Here is a 26422-nt window from a genome sequence, read left to right on the forward strand (position 1 = left end):
CCTTGGCAATTTAATGAGACCCTCTATCAAAATAAAATTTTTTAAACAAAAGGCTGGGGATGTAGCTTTATGGTAAAATTCCCCAGAGTTTTAGCCCCAGTACTGAAAGAGGGGGTTGGGGGAGACAGTGGGGAATAATGATAGCCTCTTCAGAGAAAGCCAGATGATGATGAGGTAGAGTGAGGTAGCTGAGACTGTAAAGCCATTTTCCTCATGTAGAACAGAAACTCTGGTGAGTGTGGTAGGGTCGCTGGCACAGTAGGGATATATACAATAGGGATGGGGATGTGTGTGTGGTGAGGTGGAAAGAGGAAAGAAACAGCGTGGCTGAGGCTAGCTAGAACCACACAGCTGGCCTGGCCCCATGTGGAACTGTTGTGGAGCAGCAGGGCTCAAATGTGCCTGCATTATTTTGGCTGCTGCCCATGAGGATGGTAAGAGGGTGAGGGCAGACGGAGAGCTAGTTGGTGGGCTCCAGTTAGATGTGCAGTTTTGATTCTTTGTCTGACATTAGGAAGCACACCTGGGGTTTTGGCATACTGAAAAATATCTTACTTACTTCTGATTCCAAAGTTTCCTTAGTATCTGCCACGATGCTGCTTCAAGAGTTTCAGTGTTGCAGGCTGGAGGGGTTTTCATTTGAAGAGTATGCTGGAGTTAGAGATTACATTCATACAAGGGAATTTTTAAAATTAACTTAAAAAAATAGAAGAATATGTGATTTACAAATAATAAAAAGAGAATTCCTTTCCCCAGTCCTGTCAGCCAGACATGTCTAATGTTAAACTTTAAAAAATATAATATTCTTAACAAAGCAGAAAGTAGCAAATTCTGCTGTACTCATCACCCTACTGTAGAGATGAATATTATAGATCCCTGTGTTGTTGAGTCCCAATTGCCACAACCTCCCTCCCTCACAGACATAACCATGCATGTATGTAGCCACAAAAAAATATATAGTATTGTTTTTTGGTTTTTGTTTTTAATTTTTTTTCAGTTGTAGATGGACACAATACCTTTATTTTATTTTTACGTGGTACTGGTGATTGAACCCAGTGCCCCACACATGCTAGGCAAGCGCTCTACCACTGAGCCACAATTCCAGCCCCTTTAGTATTGTTTTGTGTAATTAAACTTCACATAAGCAGTATTATACATTTTTCTGTTACTCTTTCACACAAAATATATTTCTGAGATTTATCCATGTTGATACACATAGCTCTTGTTCATTAGTTTTACTGCTGTATAGTCCATTTCATGAAAACAATTTTCTAAATGTTTGTTTATTTATTTTGGTGCTGGGGGTTGAACCTAGGGGCACCCCTGAATTATAGCTCCAGTCCCCTCCAACTTTTTTTAAAATTTTTTATTCTGAGACAGGGTCTCATTAAGTAGCTAAGGGTCTCAAACTTGCAATCCTCCTGTTTCAGCCTCCTGAGCTTCTGGGATTAACAAGTATGTGCCACTGTGGTCAGCTTCTACAGCTTTTTTTTTTTTTTTTTTTGTGTGTGTGTGTGTGTGTGTGTGTGTGTGGTACTAGGAATTAAACCCAGGGATGCTTGGCCACTGAGCCACATCCTCAGCTCTCTTTTTTATTTTATCTAGAAACAGAGTCTTGCTGAGTTGACTCCAGGCCTCGCTAAATTGCTGAGGCTGGCTTTGACCTTGCCATCTTCCTGCCTCAGCCTCCTGAGCCGCTGGGATTACAGGTGTGCACCACCATGCCCAGTACTACAATATTTTAATGACTACTTAATCATTTGTTGTATAAATGTAGTATAATTTATTTAATCTATTCCTCCTTATAGGCCTTAGGTTGTTTCTATATATTTTTTTTAACCTTTAAGGGTTAACATTCTTGTTAATTTTTGTGTATATTCTATTTTTTCCTTAGGAATAACAGAATAAGATTTGTTAGGTTGACACTTATACATAGTTTTATATATGAAAGTTTTATAAATGAAAGAAATAGGTGTATTTTATTTATAGATTTATTTTTGCAGCAGTTATTTTGGTTTTTTGGTGGGGGGTACAAAGGGGCTAACAGGAATTGAACTCAGGGGCACTTGACCACTGAGTCACATCCCCAGCCCAAGTTTTTTTTCTTTTAAACTGTAGATGGACACAATCTTTATTTTATTTATTTATTTTTATGTGCTGGTGAGGATCGAACCTAGTGCCTTACACTTGCTAGGCAAGTGCTCTACCACTGAGATACAACTCCAGCCCTCCCCAGTCCTATTTTGTATTTTATTTAGATACAGGGTCTCACTGAGTTGCTTAGTGCCTCACTTTTTGCTGAGGCTGGCTTTAAACTCACAATCCTTCTGCCTCAGCCTTCTGAGACGCTGGGATTACAGATATGCACCTCTGTGCCTGGCTGCAGCAGTTATTTTGAATAAAAGGCTATGGATTCATTTCCTTCTTTCTTTTAGTCTCTCTTTCAGTTGCCTGAATTTCGAAGACTTGTTCTCAGCTATAATCTTCCACAAAATGTTCTTGAAAAATGCCGAAGCCACACGGTAAGCTTCTGCTGAGGAGTTTCTTTATCTCATTTAGCTCCTTTCATCCTAAAGCCTTTTAAATTTTTGACTAAAGATGATGACCATAATTCTCTTTGGCTCTTGCTAATATTTGTTTTCATTTCTAAGTGACTGTTTTTCCTATTTGTAATAAGAAATAAGGATTTGCAAAAATAGTAAATTAAGTAGGAATGAAGTTAGAAATACTTCCAGGAAAGTGTGGTAAGCCACCTGCTAGCCTCAGCAGTGCTTCCTGGGATGGGGACACTAGAACACCTATTTTATGTGTAGTGTCCTTCCCTCTGCCATTGACTGCTCAGGTCAAACAATGCAGAACAGACAACCCAGTGAAGAGGCTTAGACCTTCTTAGAAGAGATTTTAGTCTGCTCTTGCCATAGAGCGTAGTCTCCTCCCAGCCATCTAAACCTTGCCTGGATTTCTCCTTAGTGTAATCCAGTCTTCTGACAGAGGGAAAGCAGAAGCTTCAGAAAATGAATGTATCTGTCTTTCCAACAATATTATCTCTTTGGCTTCTATATGATTATTCTTGAGTTTCGAGTTAAACCTGTAGGCAAATCTTTATTAGAATCGCTGTGAAGTAGTTTGAGGCCTGAGACTCTGACCTAGAACTAGGTAAATACGAATTAGAGGTTATTTAGAACTCTTTTCTTTATATTTTTTAATTTTCCAAGAAAGATGTTATAAGAGTACATATGGCTGTATTTTCTGTAGGAAAAGAGAAATATCGTCTTTATGCAAGAGCTTCAGTATTTGTTTGCTCTGATGATGGGATCAAATCGAAAATTTGTAGACCCTTCTGCTGCCCTGGATCTGTTAAAGGGAGCATTCCGATCCTCAGAGGAACAACAGGTACTAACTAGGAACCTTGTTCTCATTTTCTCTGAAGCTCTCCAGTTAGAAGCCATGTCCTATTACTGTTACCATGACGTTGCTTATTTCAGATGTGTGACAAGTTGTGAACATGACTAAGCAGGACTATGGGTGCTAGTTTTTGTATTTATTTTGCTCACAGAACAGGTGGTAAGAATGCACCTGGGAGACAGAGAGATGAAGAGAATGTGTTTTATGTAGGGGGTGGTTTGCAGTTCTTAAGGGAAGAAGAAGTAAAAAAAAGAATAGTAGACTTACTCAGAGATTGAAGCAAAAGGAAGGAGGTTGAAAAATATCTAAAAGTGAGCCATAGCAAAGGGTGACTGAGAAAAGTGACCCTGTACCTTTGTTTTAGGATGCCCCAGATAGAAATGCTATTTTTAAAATCATCTACACCTGAGGTTAGTAGCTTTTCTGAACATTCTTTTTTTTTAAAAGATATTAATATTTTCCTTTCACACCTCCTAATAAAAAGCAGAACTGTCACTATTTGATCAGCTTCTTCATCACATACATTTAAAAACTTCTTTTCCTGCAGCTACATAGCATTCTCAAAACATTGTATAAAAGTTGCCTTTCTCTGTTCCAATCTCATGTTGTTCTGGAATACTAGTCTGTTCTTTGAGCCTTTAAAAAAAAAAAAAGCCTACTTAGAAGATTTCGTTTTTCTTTGTCAAAATCAGATGCCACTGGAAGTGGTAGAATTCCAGTATCCTAGGCACAGTTTAGTCAGAGGTTGCTTCATGCACCTTCTGTTTTGTCTCTGGTCGCTGGGTTCTCCTTATTTCTATATTTTTGTGACATTTGGCCCTAAAAAATAAATGCCTTCCTAGTAGTAGAATCTTAATTCATTGGGGGGATTAAGGGCAAGCTTTCATTTCCCTAAGTATACTGTTGCATCTAACGCTTATGCAATTTGTGCCTCTCTTATAGCAAGATGTGAGTGAATTCACACACAAGCTCCTGGATTGGTTGGAGGACGCATTCCAGCTGGCTGTTAATGTTAAGTGAGTGTTGAGGGTCTGTACATCCTTCCAACTCACAGTGGCCACTGAGAATACTGATATGGGGGAAAATCATTCTTTTCAAGTAGAAATCGCTGCTGTTGTTTTGTTTTTGTTTTTACCAAGCCTCACAGGATAACCGCTGAACTTTTTCGTACATATCCCTATCACTTAGGCTTTCCTCCTCTGTGAATATAGACAATCCCATTAACCTACAGCTTTTTTACTAAAGGGCCCTAACTGATACCTTTATTGAAGTTATAACCTGTGCCTATAAAATGTATCTCAAAAAAGATAAACCATGCTGCATAGGAGCTCATTCTTACTCTATACTGCTTCTGTACTTTGTATACATCTGTCGTTGAACATAGATACAGATACATATGTGTGTATACATATGTATACACACACACACACATAGTGCATACAAATACATGTATTTGTCTACATGTGTGACTCCCTTAATAGACTTTTTTAAAGCTCCTTAAGGCCAGGGATCGTGCCTTATTGTCTTTGTGTCTTCAGCGTAGTGCCAAGCATATTGTTCAATAAATGTTTCAGCTGAGCTAATTCATTATTTATTGTAGAATATACCTGGGCTAATTCTTTGTGATTGATAAAAATGCACTACTTTTGTTTTTGAATGATGCTTGGGTTTTGTGTAGCACAATAATTCAGAATTGTCTTCCTTTTTAAAAAGCAGCAACCCTAGGAACAAATCTGAAAATCCCATGGTGCAGCTATTCTATGGTACTTTCCTGACTGAAGGGGTTCGTGAAGGTAAATTTTCTGCCTCAGATGTTAATTCTAGACCTGATACCATATCCTTATAATTCTGTCCTCTTAGGGAGGTAGTGTAATAAATAGACTTGAAAGTCAGAGAAACCTAGGTCTGCATATTGGTTTTGCCTCTTAGTGTCTATGGAATTATGTGAGCTCCTGGTTCCTCAATCTCTTTAACTGTAAAGCGGGCACAATCCTTATAGTTGTTATAATAAATTGTTTAATATTTGCACAGTCCAATTTAGCATTAATATAAGATGCACAGTGATCTTAATTCCATTTTCTCTGTTGATATATCTGATATAATATTTAATCTCAAAAAGTTATATTAAGTTAAACTTCCAGAAATACTCATCAACTCTGGAGGCTTGCCTGCTGCATGCTGGACACATAATGTTTATTCTTTTTTTTTTAAAACCAGGGAGAACTTTAAAGGCATACAAATAAAGCAGTATCAAAAAGCCTCTTGAATTCAATAGCTGCATTAGCCCACAGCTAGTCATTCTCCATCTAACCCCGTTCTACTTTTACTCTGATAGTCTTTTTATTTTTAAATCAGTCAGTCAATCAATCTATCTGTCTATCTATTTATTTATTTGGAATTGAACCCAGAAACTTTATGCTTGGTAAGTGTACACTCAGTCACTGAGCTACCTCTAGCCCTTGATAATGTTTTAAAATAGAACCCATTTACTTCTCCCAAAAGTAGCATTTTTTAAAATATCAGATATCTAGTCAGTATTTAAATTCCCAATTCATTCATTTATTGATTGATTGTGGTATTGGGGATTGAACTAAGACACTCTACCACTGAGCTGTACCCCCTGCCCCTTTTTATTTTTTAATTTTATTTTGGGAAGTCAGTACAGGGAATTTAACTCAGGGGTCACTCAACCCCTGAGCCACATCCCCAGCTCTATTTTGTATTTTAATTAGAAACTAGTTTCACTGAGTTCCTTGGTGCCTTGTAATTGCTGAGGCTGGCTTTGAACTTGTGATCCTCATTAGCCTCCAAGGGGGCTGGGATTACTGGTGTGCGCTACTGCTCCTGGACCCTTTTTATTTTTTGAGATAGGATCTCACTAAGTTGCCCATGCTGGCTTTGAGCTTGCAATCCTCCTGCCTAAATCTGAATCTCTGGGATTACAAATGTGAACAACCACTCTTGGCTTTCATTGCATAATTTTTTAAGAAAAGTTTATATTTGTTTTTGTTCAATCAAGATCCAAATGTGATTCATTGGATGTCTTAAGTCTCCTTTCAATATCTATAGACTGCCTCCATTTTTTTTTCCCTTGAAATATATGTTTTGGAGAAACTTGTTTTCCCAGAGCCTGAAATTTTACTGTTTGCATTCCCATGATACATTGATTGACTGACTGATTTTTTAAAAAATAAATATCAGCGGAATGCATTATAATTCTTATTACACATATACAGCACAGTTTTTCATATCTCTGGTTGTACATAAAGTATGTTGACACCAATTCGTGTTTTCGTACATGTACTTTGGTTGGTGATGTCTATCACATTTTCACCATCCTTTCTAATCCCTTGCCCTCTTCTTTTCCCTCCCACCCATCTGCCTTATCTAGAGTTCCTGTATTCCTCCCATACTCCCCCTCCCTACCCCACTATGAATCAGTTTCCTCCCTTAATACACTTAACACTGTTTTTTACTCTTGTAAATTGATAGTTGGATCTAGATCTTTGGACTCGGTCAGGTAAGGGTACTCCTGGCAAGACTTAATTCACAAGTGGTGGGATAGTCTTTGATATAGATAAGCATATCTGTTCGTTTTTGCCTTGTCAACAATTGTTGATTGTCCAGGTCTGGGTCCACTGGCACATTAGAGGTTGCCCACCAGGCTGAAGTGCACTACTAACCAGAACTTGGAAGGCTGCTAAATTTAAGAAATTACTGTCTGTCTGGAGCTAGAAAGTAGTTTTTACCTAGTTGTCCGTGGTGGCATTTAAAAAGCTGTCTCTCTTTTTGCCTAGGAAAGCCCTTTTGTAACAATGAGACCTTTGGCCAGTATCCCCTCCAGGTAAACGGTTATCACAACTTACACGAATGTTTGGAAGGGGCCATGGTGGAGGGTGACATTGAGCTTCTTCCTTCTGAGCATTCTGTGAAGTATGGACAAGAGGTAAGGTGCATAGTTTTACTTGCTTTGTTGATGACAAAACCAATTAATTGTAGGACTGAACATGTAGGCAAGCTAGTTTCCCATCACATATTAAGTAACTTTACACTGAATAGAGTTTGAATTTGTCTTAAGTCTCTCATCATTGATATGAGTCAGTGATTCTCAGTGCTTTGATAAATAAATTCTTCACTAAAACTATGAATTTGAGTTAATCATGTAAAGGTTATATGCTGCTTCTGATATTTTAAGTATGATCAAGTTTCTCTCTTTTTGTTGAAGCCTACCCGTACCTGAGTAGGGAGAACCCACTGCCTCCATATTTTCGGAGGGTAAAAGTACAGTGATTAACTCCTATGGTATGCCATTTAGAATATTTTCCCTATTATGGTATTTATTGTTCTCAATTGTAAATTCTGCCTTTGCATTTACAATTTTTTAAATTTAACTTTTATTTATTTATGTGGGGTTTTTGTTTTTGTTTTTTGGTGGGTTGGAAAGAAAGTGGGAGCAGGAGTAATTAATATTTTACATTTCCAATGGAGTAAGAATTATTTGTAGCATGATTGTCAACACAACATAGTTTGCCTCCAAAAATTGTGAGGCAAAATTGTGGCTTGTACAAGAGTCCAACTCAGGAATTACTGTAGGGGAAAGAAGGCACTTTCTTGAACTCTAGGGAGCCTAACATTAGCCTTCACGAATTCTCATTAAGCTGCGTTGAGACTCTTGAGAAAGCACTGTCTCTCCAGCCTTCAAAGGAAAGAAGTTCTACCAGGAGGCCTAGAATCTTTGTAAGCCTGATGCATTTTCTTACACAAGAGAGGGAGTGGCCACTAGCTACTCAGGCCTCAATATTCAAGGCCTGAAACTATGAAAACAAGTCATTATGCTTATTTATTTTTAGATTTAACCCTGAGGTAGTCAGTCTTGTCTGGATGCACCTTGTAGTGCCAACAGAGCAACTGAAGGAGGAACACTGTTTGTACCATTAGCAAAATAATGGTTTTGAAGCTGTTCATAGGAACCTTTGCCACACAGGTGAATTAAACAGAAATGCCTTTCCTCCCTAGGATTAGTGACAGTTGAACTTTTTAAGTCAGTGTTTTTTTTCCTTGAAACTCTAGGTAACAGCTACCCTACCATTTTAGATCAACTTGATTGTCTCTGTGTGTGTGTGTGTGTGTGTGTGTGTGTGTGTTGTGTGTGTGTGTTACTAGAATTGAACCCAGATCCTTGAACATATTAAAAGCAAGCACTCCACCATTAAGTTACATTCCCAACCCTTCACTTGCTTTCTTATGAGACATCTGTACATTGGAATTTAGAGTTGTTTTTTTTTCCCCTTCAGAATCTTGAGGAATCATAAAATCATGAAGCTATTTCAAGTTTCCTTTTAGACATAAAGGGAATTCAAATTATGGATAATAGAGTATAAATAGTGTTTAATATATGTATAATATTAGTCTTCTTAGATGATTCCTGCAGTTATCTCCTTAGTTGTATGCTGTTTAGATCATTATTTCCAATTCTTTGATTAGGCTGTTTTCTTCAGCTTTTGAACCTTGTTTTTGAATATTGATTGACTCATTTAATGAGAGAATTGTATAGATGCTTGGTCAATACATATACTCAGGCAGTTATTTCTAAGAGTGATGGTTGAATAAAATGCTGTTGACTCGCTAGTGTTTGGAATCTTGAGAACTGTTTAATCATATTCTCTTAGAGCATGATTCTAAGTGTTTATTTTCCTTTAATATTGGGGATAAAAATATTAGTATGAGCTTGATTTGAATAATTCTATATCATAAGAATAAAGTTTGATGAGGGATATTTTGAATTTATTGCTGTTGCCTAAAATTAGTGTTACTTTTTCTCATATTCCATCCCGGAACATAGCGTTGGTTTACAAAACTACCTCCAGTGTTGACCTTTGAACTTTCCAGATTTGAGTTCAATCAGTCCCTTGGGCAGCCAGAGAAAATTCATAATAAGCTGGAATTTCCTCAGATTATTTATATGGACAGGTAAGATTCTGGTTGATTGTCTCCTGATGTAATTCAACAGTAGAAATGAGCATGTAATCTTTTGTGGTCTTGATAATTTGCAAATTTGGATGTGGTGGATCTGGGTTGGGGCCTAGGCATTTTCATTTCTAACAAGCTTCCAAGGTAATGTAAATAATGGTTCTGATCTCTGGACCAAGATTTGAGTTGCTAGACTGCAGGTGAAAGTCCTACTGTTTTGGCAGTAAGGAACCTTATATGGAGTAGCCATAGTATAGTTCTTTTTCTTCTGAATACTATCTGTATTCCTGGAGTGGTGATAGAGGGACTCCTAGAGAAACTTAAATTACAGTTTTAATCTCTTTACAGTCTGATTTAATGAGGTACAGTTGACATCCCCAAAGTCACCATTCTTTGGCGTATTTCCAGTATGTTTTTGTTTTTGTTTGTGGTGCTAAGGATTGGATCCAGGGTCTTATGGATGCAAGGTGAGCACTCTATCAACTGAGCTATATCCCCAGCCCCACCAGTATGTTTTGACAAATATAAATTATCAAATAACCACCATCATAGTCATGATGCCCCACCAATATGTTTTGACAAATATAAATTATCAAATAACCACCATCATAGTCATGATAGAGAACCTTTCTATAACCTAGAATATCCCCTCTGCCCCTTTGTAGTCAGTTCCTTTCTCCCACCTCCAGGCTTTGTCAACCACTTTTTTTCTGAAGCTGTAATTTTGCCATTTCCAGAGTGTTGTGTTAGTAACATTTAGTATGTACTCTATTATGGCTATATTCTTTTCCTTAGGATAATGCTTTTGGATTTACCTATGTTGCATATACCAATAGTTCATTCCTTTTGTTGAACAGTACTTTTTTATTTGTTAATTTTTTAGTGCTAGGGATTGAACTCAGTGCCTTGCATAGCCAAGTATATGCTCTTTCTCTGAGATACACCCCCAGCCCCTGTTTAATAATGTTCTATTGTATATATGTACCACAATTTTTTTCTATTCACCAGAAATATTGGTTGATATTTCAAATGTATGCAGTTTTAGGCTATTATGAATAAAGCTGCCATGGGCATTAACATACAGGCTTTAGTGTAGTTTTTAATTATCTTGAATAAAATATCTAGGCGTGGATGTTGATGGGTTATATGTAAAGTGTACATTTCTCTTTTTAGAAATTATTGTACTGTTTCCTAAAGTGATTATGTAATTTCAGGTTCCCACCAATAGACTATGAGAGCTCCAATTTGCCAAATCTTCACCAGTGCTTGGAATTAAGTCTTTTTAATTCTAGCTATTCTAGATGTGTAGAAATATTGTATTTTTCATTTGCTTTATAATTTCCTTATAAGTAATTATATTGAGCATTGTTGGGGGGGGGATGCTGGGGATTGAACTCAGGCCTTTGTGCATATGAGGCAAGCAACTGAGCTATATCCCCCAGATGTTGAGCATTTTGTTGTGCTTAATTAATAGTCATGTATGTGTGTGGTTTGGGTTTTTGTTTGTTTGTCTGTTTGTGATGTCTTCACATCTTTTGTCTACTTTACAGTTGGGTCAGTTGTCTTAGTACTGAATTGTAAGAGTTCTTTACTATTTTGGTTAGAAATCCAAATATTTTTTTCTCTCTGCTTGTCTGTTTTATTACCAGTGTCTTGAAGAGTGGAAGTTAGGATTTTGATGAAGTCTAGTGTATCATTTTTTTTTTTTTTTAAGTTAGTACTCTTTATGTTCAAGAAATTCTTGCAAGGTCACAAAGATGGTCTGATTTTTTTTCTCCTAGGAATTTTGTTTTAGCTTTCATATGATGTCTATAGCTCATTTAGATTTTATTTTTATATATATATATTATGAGATAAGGGGGTTTTGGAGAGGAATGGAAGCGTGTATTTCTGATGTCTGTTTTGTCTACGGTTTGAGTGTTTATTTCAGTGCAACATTGTCTTGATTAAAGTAGCTCTGTGGTTTTGTTTTGTTTGTTTCTGGTTTTTAAAAAAATTTTGTTCAAGAGGTTCTGTTTTAAATCTTTTTCTAATTTGTTCTTTTTAAATATTCATGACAGTAGAGTGACATGTACAATATGTCAAATTAATTATTCTAATTAGGATCCTATTCTGTGGTTGTACATAATGTGGAGTTCATATATGAACATAGGAAAGTTATGTCCTGTTCATTCTACTGTCTTTCCTGTTTCCTTCATCCCTTCCTTCCCCACATTCCCCTTTGTCTAATTCACTGAACTTCTGTTGTATGTTAGCACCCACATATCAGGGAGAACATTCGACCTTTGATTCTTTGGGATTGGCTTATTTTACTTAGTATGATGGTCTCCAGATCCATGTTTTAAATCTTGATATTAGGTAGTATCAAAGTAGTTTTACCTGTTCTGACTGCATTTCTGTATAAGCTTTATCAGCCTGTCAGTTTCTACCTAATTATTATTAGGATTTTCATTTGGATTGTATTGCACCTATGGATATATTTGAAGATAAATAAATAATATTAAGTCCTTCAATTCATGAACATGACATAGTTAGCTCCATTTAGCTCAACAGTTAAATTTACCCCTAAATAAATCATGCTTCTGATGTTGTGATAATATATATATTTTTTTAATTTCACTTTTTATTTGTCCCCTCCTCACCCCCAGTACTAGGGATTGGATCCAGGGATGCTCTCCTACTGAGCTACATCCCTGGTTCTTTTTATTTTTGAGACAGGGTCTTGCTGAGTTGCTGGGGTTGGCCTTGAACTTAGTGTCTTCCTGCCTCCTTAGTCACTGAGATTACAGGCATGTGCTGCCATGACTGCCTTCTATTTGTTCTTTCTTTCTTTCTTCATTTATTTATTTATTTTTGTCATTGAATATGGACAGCATGCCTTTATTTGTTTATTTTTATGTAGTGCTAAGGATCAGACCCATTGCCTCACACATGCTAGGCAAGTGCTCTGCCACTGAACTACAGCCTCAGTCCCCCATTTGTTCTTCATGAGCATACTGAAATGCAGTTGAGTTTTTTATATTTTTTTAATTAAATGGACATTGTATTCTTTGGCCTTAGTAAATTCACTATTCTGATTTTTTAAAATTCCTTGAAATATTTTACATAGACACTTATGTCATCTGCAAATAAAGGCAGCTTTACTTCTTTCTTTACTATTTACACTTTTATTTCTTTCTCTTACTTTATTATACTGGCTATGCCCTTAGTAAAACATTGAATAGATGTGATGAGAGTGGTCATCCTTGCCTTGTGCCTAATCTTAGGGCAGATGTGCCTGTCTTTCACTATTAAGCATGGTATTAGTTGTGCGTTTTTCTTTTTCTTCTTTTGTGTACCAGGGTTGCTTAGTCACTGAGCCACATCCCTAGCCCTTTTTATCTTTTATTTTGAGACTGGGTCTTGCTGAGTTGCTGAGGCTGTCTTTGAACCTCAATCCTCCTATCTCAGCCTCCTGAGCTGCTGAGATTACAGTTGTGTGCCACAATGCCTAGTTAGTTGTACATTTTTCATAGATGTCCTTTATCTTATTAAAGGAGTTTTCTTGTTTCTCTAGTATTTGTTTATTGGTGTGTTATAATTATACACAGTAGTGGGATTCATTGTGTCATTTTTGTGCATGCATATAACATAATTTGATCAGTCTGAATCCCTGGTACCTTCCTTTTCCCTGTCCTTCATCCTCCTCTTATCTGCTTGCTCTACTTACGGATCTCCCTTCTGGTATTATTATTTTAATTAGTGCATCATAACTTTATATATAAGTGGATCCATTGTGGTATATTCATACATGGACATAGTACTATTTGGTAGATTTCCTTTCATTTCTTAACATTACAGAGGGTTTGTGTCATTAATTGTGTTTGTGGGATTTTCATTTGCTTAGGTACATGTACAGGAGCAAGGAGCTTATTCGAAATAAGAGAGAGAGTATTCGAAAGTTGAAGGAGGAAATAAAAGTTCTGCAGCAAAAATTGGAAAGGTAAGTTTGTGATACTTTTGTGCTTGGAAATAAATAATGAAGAGTAGAATATGAAGATAGGGTAATTATTTATATTTGAAAGTTAATTTAGAATTTAAGTAATAACTAGGTATTCCATAAAATAGCTGAGATTTTTTTTTCCCCCAAGGGTGAAGTAAACCTTTTGGACCCACTAATATTATCCACGGGTAAAAGATAGTTCCAGAGGACTTAAATGACCAAAAGTCACAAGTTAGTTATTGGCAGTATACTTAGGGCAACCCATATTCTCATTTTATGTGTATATAGCTTTTCACTTTTTCTACTCCCTCTGCTGTCTTTACAAATATAAGAGAAGCAACTGTCACATTGCTCCATTTCACTTGTCTAGGGACAGCAGTTTCTAAAGTATCCAAAAAAGGAAAAATAATGCTGTTTTACCTAGAGTGGTGCTGATTAAAAGGGCTAATATAAATTTATGATTCATACAAGGTTCCTTCCTTTATAGAGGAATCTTTGCTTTTTTTTTTTATTTAGTATTGACTTTTAGTGGAATCACCCTGATTTTCTTATGAGTATTGAATGCAATTTCCTTCTAGTCTAGGTAGATTCCATTGTCTTTGTATTTTCAAAGGAAATCCCACACACTGTTAGTGGCTTTCCCCCTTCATCTATTTAACTATTTGTCTCTTCCCACTGTCCTACTTCTACTCGCTTCATTGATTAAGCATTCCTTTCCCTGAGAGGTAGCACTTTTTATCCCAGGCCCACAGCAGATTCTGCACCCCTCACCTTCCTTTCATCCAGGAAGAACTTTTCCAGTATGTATTTGTCTGAATAGAGACTTACACTGAATATTACCTCCTCAAATACTGTCCTGGTAGTTTTTGATTTGTAGGACTTCAAGTATGGCAGTAATTTATTTTAGTGTGCTAATGATACTCTGCAATACTAATAGTTTTTAAAAATTATTATTTTTTTAATATTTATTTTTTAGTTGTAGTTGGCCACAATACCTTTATTTTATTTATTTATTTTTATGTGGTGCTGAGAATCGAACCCAGGGCCTTGCATGTGCTAGGCAAGCACTCTACTGCTGAGCCACAACCCCAACCCTTAAAATTATTTTTATAGGACAAAACATGCTTGATATTTTATAACATAGGAGGAACCAGGAACTGATAAAGCATCTGGTTTATTCCGATTTTTTTTTTCTTTTTAAATAAAAAGGAGTCTTATTGCTTTGCTTGCAAAGAAGAAACAGAGGACTTCTGTCACATAGTCTGTGATTCTGCCCATTAGAGGGAAGAAGGGGTTTTTAAAGAAGTGATTTCACGTGTTCCCTATCCAAAGTTGTAATTCACTTGTTAATTTGGGAGATAGTCATTTCTCACTGGTGCCATCCCTGAATTATTTAGATTTTAAAATAGAGTACAGGAACATTTTTCTTAATATAATATTACTATTGTTTTCTTAGTATAATATTACTATTGAAATAGACTTTCAATTTCAGGGTTTTGTTTTGTTTTTGTTTTTGTTTTTCTTGGCAGAACTGGGGATTAAATGTAGGGGCACTCTACCACTGAACTACATCCCCAGCCCCTTTTTGTTTTTTTAAGACAGTGTCTCACCAAGTTGCTGGCCTTGACCTTGAGGTCTCCTACCTTAGCTTTCTGGGTTTCTGGGGTTATAGGTGTGCACCACTGTGTCTGGCTAGAAAATTTCATTATTACAATGTTTTTTATTAGTATTATTATTATTGTAATAATTGTATTAGAGGTCTATGACTTTTAAGGTTTGTTATGTACTTTTTTATATTTGCATTTTTTTAAACCAGGGGTATAGATTACTTTTACTGTTGAAGAGTAAAAATTTTAGGGCTGGGGATATAGCTCTGTAGGTAGAGTGCTTTCCTCACATGCACAGGGCCCTAGATTCAATCCCCAGCACCATGCATACACACACACACACACACACACACACACACACAACAAATGTTTACAATTTTTCTCTAAGATTACCTTGATATAATATTGAAAATAAGATTCCTGGTATACAATATAGTTGCTTTTTTTCAGGTAACTTTTGCTCTGATTCTGCTAACCAGAACAGGTACTGTATTGTATGAAGTTGACCCTAAAAATTGTCTAAAGGAATATAGTAGAAGAACATAAAAATAATTATGTCATAAAATTAAAAAATTTCTTAGAGAAGATTTTTCACTGGTGTGTTATATAAGTACTGTATTAAAATGCAACAAACTTCCAGGCACAGTAGTACACACCTGTAATCCCAATGACTTGGGAGGCTGAGGCAGGAGGATCTCAAGTTCAAGGCCACCTCAGCAATTTGGTGAGGCCCTGTCTCAAAATAAAAAGGGATGGGGTTGTATCCAGGGTTGCAATGCCCAGTTCCACCCAAAAAGAAGAAAAGAAAAAGCAAAAAATTTAGGAAGAATTAAAGATGTAAAATGATGGCTTATAATTTTATAATGATTACTAATGCTGTATTGTGTATGAAGTTCAGAAGACAAGCAGAGTTTAGATAATCTGATAATAGCAGAAGTGATGGCAAGGAAATATGTCTAAGAAATAGAGCAGTTCTCCAAGGATCTTCTACCTTTACATATTTGAGATCCTTTTCAATTAAAGCAGTATCTCTCTTTGGCAGGCAGATTCTATTTGTTCTTTAAATTAGTGAAGATGAAGAGGTATGATTGATCTCTTTCTGTCTTTGCTAAGATATCCTTTGCAGTCTGTCGTCTAATATGTGGTTGACTTTGAGTTGCACTGTCCTTTATTTTCCAGTAGTATTTTCATTTTATAATGTCCAATTTGGGTTTAGAAACAGACAGTTTTCTACCTGTTTCGTACTTGTTACTTTCTTCTACTGTATTTAGAGAAGAAAACTGTGAAGTGACTATTCTTTTGTAAAATGGAAACCCAGAGTTATGGGATTACCTATGGGAACCAGTCAGGTTGATTATCATACCATTCAAACTCTTATCTACTTTAGTGAACTTAAGAATTCATTAAACTATATCTCTTTAGTGAGTCTAAAGTAATATGCTAATAATGGTAGAATATTAGTTATTAATGTATTTATTGATTTGCTCACATACTTGCAAAAATTATTATTTATATAGAAATCTTCAATAATTTAGCCTGGCCTGTGACACTGAATGAGTGTATGAATAATAGGCTACTTAAGATGCTACATAAGAGCCATTTGCCAGTTTTCTTAGTCTCTGGTCTTTATCAGTACATCATTCTAATTTCTAGACTTCTTTCTTGTATTTTTCTCAATTGTGAAATAGTTGGTCCAAAGGGCAACAAAGAAAAAAGTAGTAGTTTTTTTATCTAGTGGTAGTTCACTAGAATTATTTTTCAGATTTGAGTACTAGTAACTAGTACTCAAATATATAGTTACTAGATAATCTGATAATAGCAGAAGTGATGGCAAGGAAATATGTCATACCTCTTCATCTTCAGTAATTTAAAGAAGAAATAAAATCTGCCTGCCAAAGAGAAATACCTTTAATTGAAAAGGATCTCAAATATGTAAAGGTAGAAGATCCTTGGAGAACTGCTCTATTTCTTAGACATATTTCCTTGCCATCACTTCTGCTATTATCAGATTATCTAGTAACATTTATATTTTCTGTTAAAAAATGATTTATTTTAATGACCAGATCTTAAATGCAAAATGACAGCAAGAAAAGGCATATTTGGCGTGATTTTGATTATGATTTGAAATGTTTCCTACCAGATAGAAAACATTCACTTGTTACATTTTTACTTTCATTGAAAATTTTACTCTATAGATTGTTCAAGTAACCTATGAAATATTGTATGCCTATAGGAATAAACTTTTCTACTGACCCTCCACATGATAGACCTTTTGGCAGCAAGTCTTAAAAACACAAAACTTGGGCAGTGGAGAACCATTGTCTTTGCCTCTTAGGTATGTGAAATATGGCTCGGGCCCCACTCGGTTTCCACTTCCAGACATGCTGAAATACGTTATTGAATTTGCCAGTACAAAACCTGCTTCAGAGAGCTGTCCATTGCAAAATGATACATGTATGAGGTTACCCCTTCCTTCAATGCACTGCCCGGTTTCTGACCTGACATCTAAGGAAAGGTAATGAAAACAAATTTTTAAAAATGGTATGTATTGATTTTTCTGGTTTAATTTAACTATGCACCAGCTTTCCACCTAATGAGCAACTCACTCCACCAGAGCTCAAGGAGCTGTAAGATTTTCCCTACTGTTGCTTGAGTGACAGTGTTCGTAATTCCCTCCAGTGCACTTATCTTGCCCCCAGGATGGGTGGTATAGTTCCAGAAGTTTCTTCCTGTCTGGGAATGTGTTTGTACTCTTCAAAGACTATCTTGCTGTGAGCCAGCTGCCACTAAAGACCTTTCTCCGGAAGGTTAACCTCTGTTCTTCCAAAATCTCTTATTTTCCCATCTACTGTGAAGTTAGTACGGCTAAGTAAACATCAAGGAAAGAGATGTATTCATGAATAGAGAATTAAAACATGAGACAGACTGGTTAGGAATTGAAGAGGACAGCTAAATGCAGTGGTGTGTGCCTGTAATCTCTACATCTCCAGAGGCCAAAGCCAGAGGATCAAAAGTTTGAGTCCTGTTTCCACAATTTAGCAAGACCCTATCTCACAAGGGCTGAGGATGTAGCTCCATGGTAGAATACCTTTGGATTCAATCCCTAGTACTGCCCTATCCCCCTCAAAAAGAAAGAGAAAGGAAGGAAGGGAGGGAGGGTGGGAGGAAGGAAGGAATTGAAGAGGACAGACTAGAGGGTTGTGTGTGTGTGTGTGTGTGTGTATGTATTGAAGAAACAGGGAGGCCATGTCAGAATGGCCTTCTGATTGTATAATAATCTTTATAATTTAAAGGAGCCAGTAGGGTCAGCCTGGATCACATTTGATATGTGTGTGTCATGGCTAATTAAAATATTAGTATTCATTTTTTCCAAAAAGGACTTTAATATAAAAAAACTAATCATTCTCCCTAACCCTCCATATTAATAAATATTAGTATGTTATTTGATTTTAAATTTATAGGAATGTGTGCATGTGTAAGACCTTGTCTGGAATTGAAACATCTGCTTTCTTGCTTATGTGGGGCTTAGTTTTCTATATTTATGTATATATGGGTCCTCAGGGGAAACAGGCTTCCTTTTAAATCAAGACTAAAGGAACTGTAGTTTCAAGTAACCTATGAAATATTACTTTGTATTCCTACTAGTATGTCTATATGTAGTTTTACTCTGATGATAATTGATTAGCAAGTAAATTAAAATTTACAAAAGTTCTTTAAACGAGAGATTTTTATTTGAGGCTCATCCCTTTTCCTTGGGCATTTAGCTTAGGAGTAGGAGAGCTAGAATTCTTGACATGAGGCCCTGTTCTCTGAGTTCTCCCAAGTGGCCAGCCACCTAGTGTATGTTCTTCATTTTTCTTGTTTTTGTGAATTTTGTTCCTAGACGAGGTGTTTCACTTTACTCAGTTACATTTTGGAAACTGTCATTGATTCCTTACTCCTTCTAGTCCTAGCCTTCTCTTTCCATCTTCCTTCTGGTTCTTTCTTCATGAGGAGCATTGTAATTAGTGATTAAAGAACATTAACCATAAACTCAGGCAAAAATGGGCTTAATGCTTTAATTAATTTCTTTAAACATTAGGCTTGTGCTTAATAAAATAGGGAGAAGTGATAGTATCTGCTTCATAACCAAGTTGTGTTCAATGAGATGATTCAACTGGTCACAGTGGCACATGCCTGTAATCCCAGTGATTTGGGAGGCTAAGGCAGTAGGATTACAAGTTCAAAGCCACCATAAGCAACCTGTCAAGACTCTGTCTTAAATAAAAAAAGGAGCTGATGGCGCATGCCTGTAATCCCAGAAGCTTAGGAGGCTGAGGCAGGAGGATCGTGGGTTCAAAGCCAGCCTCAGAAAAAGCAAGGCACTAAGTGACTCAGTGAGACCCTGTCTCTAAATAAAATACAAAATAGGGCTGGGGATGTGGCTCAGTGGCCGAGTGTTCCTGAGTTCAATCCCTGGTTACCCACCACCACCACCACCAAAATAAAAATATAAAAAGGGCTGGGAATGTGGTTCAGAGGTTAAGAGCCCTGGGTTTAAGTTCTGGTACCAAAAAGGAGGGGGGGATGGGGATGATTCATGTAAGAAAAATTTTCGCTTAATATCTTTATAAGGTTAATACTAAATACTAAAAAACTAAAACAAATTAAATAGTAGCTGTGCTTTTCCATTTATCAGCTTGTTTTCCAAAGCACATTAATTTAGGCTAAGATATATTTCGGAAATTATCATATGAGCATGATTTTTGTCTTCCTTTAGTACAAGTCCAGAATGCTCTTCTCAGGATGTTGAAGGTACCTTTTCTTCTCCTGAAGACTCTCTACACAAGTCTGAGGTAGCAAATAGGCCCCTAACTTCCCCTCGGTCTTCCCTGGGAATGCCTGCACACCCAGCTCCTCGAACAGTCACGGATGAGGAAAAGAACTTTGTTAAAACCTGTCTTCAGAGATGGAGGAATGAGATTGAACAAGATATACAAGGTTGGTATTTTTAAAACTTGTCAACTACTCTTTGCCTTTTCTTGGTTGAATATTTGGAAGCTGGGTACCCTGGATGCACTTCCTGCCATTACCATACAGGCTGTTGAATTTTGACTCAGTAATTGTGATTTCCTTTTCACCTTTAATGCCCTATAAGATTGGTTCACTCCCCCATTATATAGCTGTGGAAAGATGACTCCAAGATTCCCTCTTCAAATTTTCTGGTAATCTGTAGAAATTTACACACTCATGATTATTTTTGCTCAGATCTAATTACCTTTCCTTCTTCCTCTATCCCTCCTATCTCTTCTCCATTCTTCTTTCCCTTTTCCCACCCTTCCTTCTTCCCTCCCTCATTTTTTTCCTTGTCTCCCTTCCCTTCCCTTCTTTGTTTGCTTGCTTGCTTTCTTGCATGTTTTCCATCTTTCTCAGAGTACCGGGCATCAAACCCAGGGCTTCCTGCATGCTGTGCACATGCTGTGCTACTGAGCTAAATCCCAAGTCCATAATTTTCTGTTTGTTCATTTCTGTTCCTACAGTAGTTTTTCAGACCTTGGTTTCAGTTGATCCAATCTTAGAATTTTTGGATTTCTTCTTTTAAGTCTTTTCCATGTAAAGCATGCTGTACTGAAGTTTAATGGAGCAATGAATATTTAGGTGTTGCACACGATGTAAAATTGAATTATTCATCATTTTGTTTTTAAAAGTCCTTTGGTCTCATTGCCTTATTGCTCAGATTATCCCTTCCCTTTCTTTGTCCTTTTATTTAAGGAGCAAAGACACAAGTAAAACTTGAAATTCCTCCCAAGTTCTTATTCAGAGAAATATAGCCCTACCTTTTTTGTCCTTTTTTTTTCAGATCCTATCACTGAGACATAGTATTTTATGCCCAACTTAATTTCCTAATAAAGTTTCCTCTTTTAAACATTTTAACTGGGCACAGTGGCACACATTTGTAATTCTAGTGACTAGGGAGGCTGAGGAAGGAAGATTCAAGTTTAAGGCCAAACTTAGTGACTTAGTGAGGCCCTAAGAAACTTAGCAAGACCCTGTCTCAAAATAAAAAGTTGAAAGTGGGGGATGTGGCTTAGTGGTTAAATACCTCTGGGTTCAATCCTCAGTACGAAAAGAAAAGAAAAGGAATATTGGTATCAGTTTTAAAAACTAATTTAAAAAACCCTTCATAACCTAAAACATGAGCTGCTTTAAAATTGTTACTACTTTGTGGTTCACAGCAGGAAATCGAAATCATAAGAACTTTGTGTACACTTAAGCAATACTGTCTGCTTAGCTGAGTGAGTTGATTTTAACAAAGTGTTCTTTTTTAACAGATTTAAAGAGTTGTATTGCAAGCACCACCCAGACTATTGAGCAGATGTACTGTGATCCTCTCCTTCAGCAGGTTAGAATAAAAATGGTGGGAAAAGAGTCATGGCATGTGCTAATCGTAGATGCAACAGGAAAATATGATGTTTTTCTTTTAAACAAATAGGACTTTTCCTGAAATATGAGAATAAACTTGAGCCAGTGTGGTGGCACACAACTATAATCCCTGCTACTCAAGAGGCTAAGACAGGAGGATTGGAAGTTTTAGGCCTGCCTGGGTAACTTAGCAAGATGCTGTCTAAAAATAAAAAGGACTTGGCGTGTGACTCAGTGCTACAGTGCCCTAGGTTCAGTCCTTAGCACCATACACTCAAAAAAGGAATGAACAAGATAGATACTGATTCCTTTGATTAGGTTAAAGAAAGCAATGTATCTTTTGCCTGCAGTAGAACCTAAAACATCATTGTTTTGATTCTGCCATGTGGTATCTTTTCATCTTGTAGAAAGGTTTACTTTCAAATATTCATAAACATTTCTCACAAAATTGTAATTATGGAGTTCAGTGGGGGGAAAATGACTTAGGAATCAATTATCCATCAATTTTAAGAGTACCATGGTCCTTTGAGAACCTTTTTTAGCAGTGTGCTTTCAAACTTTGTATCTTGAATAACTTAAACTTCAAATGGAAGCCAGGAAGGACAGAAATTCTTATTGTCCACACAAATTTTTGTTCAGAATAGCATTCTGGGTATGGCCTTGCAGAGGCATCTGTGTGAATGGACCACGGGCAGAATGGCTGCAGGAGGAGAGCTCTGCTTCTAGAACGGCAGTGAGCCCAATTCTGTTGCATAACAGGAATGTACCATGTGAATCTCGGGGGTTCCTTGTTGTCTCTTTTGTGTTATTTCCAAAATCTTCACCACCAATGAAAACATGTCAAGGTACTGATTAAGTGTAAGTTTAATTTGATTTTACTATAACTAACTTTTCTTTCTTTCACCAATACTTAGAATTTAAGCATTGTTCTATTTTTTCCATTTTGGGGGAAAAAAAAGGCACTTTTCAAATGTTGAAACAATAAATGGGCTTACCCAGTATTCACTCACAAGAAGAAATATAAGGAGCATGTGACTAATTTATAATGAAATATGCTAACTTAAATTTTGGTACCAATAAAATAGGACTAAAACAAGATAGCTGCCAGACTTTGTGTTTAAGTCCCAAATATGGTAAACATTTTCTCAATGTAAATAGCTAAGGCTATTCTATTTTTAAACAAACTGACTTTTGAGCTGGACATGGTGGCACATGCCTGTCATCTCAGTACTCGGGAGGCTGAGGCAGAAGGATCATGAGTTCAAAGCCAGCCTCAGCAAAAGCGAGGTGCTAAGCAACTCAGTGAGACCCTGTCTCTAAATAAAATACATAATAGGGGTGGGGATGAGGCTCAGTGGTTGAGTACCCCTGAGTTAAGTCCCTGGTACCAAAAGTAAAAAATTTTAAAAAAACCTGACTTTTGAGTTGGAAGGGTAAGTAAACCTACATTATCTTTGGTTTTAGATCTTTAATCATTATAGAGTAGTTTCGAGTTAAAAGAGCTTTTAGAGAGGTTATCTAATTCAGCTGTCTGGTTTTAAAGATTCTGGAATTGAGGTATCCTTGAAAGATTCCAAGGCTGAGTTTTTGTTAGTTCATCTTGAATTAACAAGATGTTTGAAATGAACCCCTATATCAAATACATGCATGAATGGTCATTTTTCATTTATCTGATAATTGGAAACAGTTTTTGCATTTGAATAACATAAACTTTATCAGATTACTTTGCTTAATCTAACTGAGGAATTTCCTTTCTGATTTGCAGGTGCCTTATCGCTTACATGCAGTTCTTGTTCATGAAGGACAAGCAAATGCTGGACACTACTGGGCCTATATCTATAATCAACCCCGGCAGATGTGGCTGAAGTACAATGATATATCTGTTACTGAATCTTCCTGGGAAGAACTTGAAAGAGATTCCTATGGTGGCCTGAGAAATGTTAGTGCTTACTGTCTGATGTATATTAATGACAAGCTACCCCACTTTAATGCAGGTAAAAAGATCTTTAACAGAACCCAGAGACTGGGGGAAATCTGTACCACCCAGGGAGGAGGATGGTCTCATATTCATTTTGCATAAATTTATTGTTATGTAATTAATATTTCACTTAAAAGATAAAAGCAGTAGAAAAGAGGATAAAAAGGAAAAATGAATTTGCTTTTCTACTTCCATCCTTGACAAGTGGTCCTGCTCTTCGGCAAGTATATAGTAGATAGTCTTTAAGAAATGTTCTCTGTGTATGCTAGATTGTATTTATCTATCCTCTCTCCCTCATTGACCCTGCCAAGGGATATTTTTCTGTTTAGTTCTGCACCTGTTTCATTAATAGAGTGTTTAATCTCTATAATTTCAAAAATAGGTCCTCATTTTTTTGAACAACTGTATAATAATTCCATTGTATCTGACACAGTTTATTTGATCAGCCTCCTATTGATAGAGTTTTTAATTATCTCTAGTTCCTCCGTGTCTTTTTAGTGAGATCCTTTTTTTTTTTTTTTCCCCCAAGGATTGAACTCAGAGGCTTGGCCACTGAGCCACATCCCCAGCCCTATTTTGTATTTTATTCAGAGACAGGTCTCACTGAGTTGCTTAGCCCTCGCTTTTGCTGAAGTGGTCTTTGAACTCATGATTTTCCTGCTTCCCGAGCCACTGGGATTATACCACTGTGCCTGGCTTAGTGACATTCTTACACATACAGTTTTGCACCTTTAGGACAACTAAATTTTAAAGGCATATTTTCCTAAACAGTCTCATTTCTCATAATACTAAGAGCAATGATAATTATTATTTATTAGTATTTTATTCCTTAATACATTCTTTCAAATTTATATCTATAATATGTTATAACTCTAAAAGGGAGGTAGGCAGGTTAGAAATCCTTATAATCCTCATTTTCCAGCTAGGTAGCAAGCTTTCAGGGAGTCTACAATTGTCTAGATTCTACAGCCATTAAATAAATGTCAGGCCATAGATTTAAATTCAGATCTGACTCCTAATTCTATTTACATTATTCTCTCATCCTTTCAGTCTTCTGTGAGTGACCTTTATGACCAGCATTTTATGTGTAAAATAATAGAAGGCTTTTTTCTCAGAGACTGAGGAAGACCCTGTCTCAAAATAAAAAGACAGGGGATTATAGCTCAGAGTGCATGCCTAGCATGTGCAAGTCCCTAGATTCAAACCCTTTACCACCAGGGGAATGGGGGAGTGAGGGAACCAGGGTGGAGGGAGGCGCTCGTTCTTTTAGTACTCAAACTCTGTTAGTGTGCAGAAGTAAGAAAACATGAGCCAGGGGGCTGGGGTGGTGGCTCAGTGGTAGAGTGCTCGCCTAGCCTGAATAAGGCACTGGGTTCGATCCTCGGCAACACATAAAAACAAACTAATATATCCACCTAAAATTAAAGATACATAAATAAATAAATATTTTTTAAAAAAGAAAAAACCATGAGCCAGGGCGTAGTGGCGCATGCCTGAAATCCCAATTCCTCAGTGGCTCTAGAGGCTAAGACAGGAGGATCACTAGTTCAAAGCCAACCTCAACAAAAGTGAGACACTAAGCACTCAGTGAGACCCTGGCCCTAAATAAAATACAGAATAGGGATGGGGATGTGGTTCAGTGGTTGAGTGCCCCTGAATTCAATCCCCAATATTCCCCCAAAACAGACAAACAAACATGCAAGGCATTTTGTCCAGGCAGCACATTATCTTCCTGATACGCTAGCGTGGTTTAGGAATATGGGATGAAGAGAATGTTCATTTAGTAATAACCAGTGTTCAAAATCACATGTTTACAGTGTAAAGGAACAAATAGCGGCTTGTTGGAGTTATTGTGCAAATGACTATACTAGCTGTTGGTTATATGTAGGAGCCTTGCTATTCCTTGCATTATTCCTTTTTATATTGTAGAAACAAACAAGTAGAAACTTTTGTTTGCTTAGTGAAAAGGCTAGTTGATGCCAATCAATAAGTGAATGTGTTGTTCTGCTGTAGGTTTTGTTTCAGTTTGGTCACAGGATTAGAAAGAGATTTAATGTGTCCTTGATAAGCTTGCAGTTTTTCATCATAGCTTTTGATGAGCCAGATATTATAGACCATCTGAACCATTGCTGCATATTGCTTTATAATAGGGCTTTGATTGTGTGAAACTTGAGGAAACAGAAATGCCTTGAAATTTCTGTTTAACCCTCTAGAGATAGGTGGACATTCTTATGAATAAGTACAATGGCTCAATTGATAAAACTTTTTAGCTTAACGTTTCCGTTATATCTTGATTTTTTTTTAATTTCCAAGAAATGTTTGGTATACCCAGTGATTGATCATGATTCCAAATCCTTTTTACTCTGTATCATATATTCCTTCATTCATTTAGAATGTATTTAATAAGTGCCTACCTACTACTATGCCAGGCACTGTTACTGATATGCTGTGCTTTCTGACCTTATATTGTCAGTATTTCTTTCCTTCCACATGTTTTTACTGGTGCATTATAATTGCGCATAAAAGATAGGATTTGTTGTTACACATGCATCCAAGCACACAGTATAATAATACAATTTGACCAGTATCACTTCCCAGCACTTACTCCCCTCACCCCTTTTCTCTACTGATTTCCCTTTGATTTTTATGAGATCCCCACCCCCAACCTTTCTTTTCTGTATTCCTTTGTAGCTTTCACATATGAGAGAAAACATAATGATCCTTGTCCTTCTGAGTTTGACTTATCATAATGGTGTTTAGTTCCATTTTCCTGCAGATGATATAATTTCATTTTTCTTTATGGTTGAATTAAACTCCATTGTTGTATATAGACCACATTTTCCTTGTCTGTTGATGCATTGATGGACACCTAGGCTGGTTCCATAGTTTGGCTGTTGTGAATTGTGCTGCTTTAAACATGGGTATGCATTTATCACTGTAATATGGTTTAATTCTTTAGGATGAATACCAAGGAGTTGTATAGCTGGGTCATATGGTGGTACCATAAATATTCTTTTGAGGAATCTCTATACTGATTTCCATAGTGGTTGTACTAATTTACAATGCTCCCAACAGCTT

General features: G+C 36.7%; 1 protein-coding gene across 9 annotated transcripts in view; it reads left to right on the forward strand.

Moving 5' to 3' along the window:
- Positions 1-26422, forward strand: part of Usp28 (ubiquitin specific peptidase 28) — a 65913-nt gene that overhangs the window by 30319 nt on the left and 9172 nt on the right. For 6 of the 9 annotated variants that reach the window (XM_076846393.2, XM_076846395.2, XM_076846398.2 and 3 more), the window contains 11 exons: positions 2436-2522; positions 3256-3393; positions 4348-4421; positions 5119-5198; positions 7203-7351; positions 9248-9375; positions 13262-13357; positions 17300-17479; positions 19724-19944; positions 21276-21346; positions 23132-23360. In XM_076846393.2, the coding sequence (XP_076702508.1) occupies positions 2436-2522; positions 3256-3393; positions 4348-4421; positions 5119-5198; positions 7203-7351; positions 9248-9375; positions 13262-13357; positions 17300-17479; positions 19724-19944; positions 21276-21346; positions 23132-23360 (1453 nt within the window). Of the gene's footprint in view, positions 1-2435; positions 2523-3255; positions 3394-4347; positions 4422-5118; positions 5199-7202; positions 7352-7628; positions 7708-9247; positions 9376-13261; positions 13358-17299; positions 17480-19723; positions 19945-21275; positions 21347-23131; positions 23361-26422 lie in introns of those variants that run through there. The other 3 variants (XM_076846394.2, XM_076846399.2, XM_076846402.2) reach the window with 2 other exon arrangements.

Source organism: Callospermophilus lateralis, chromosome 2, assembly GCF_048772815.1.
Source record: "Callospermophilus lateralis isolate mCalLat2 chromosome 2, mCalLat2.hap1, whole genome shotgun sequence".
NCBI lineage: Eukaryota > Metazoa > Chordata > Mammalia > Rodentia > Sciuridae > Callospermophilus > Callospermophilus lateralis.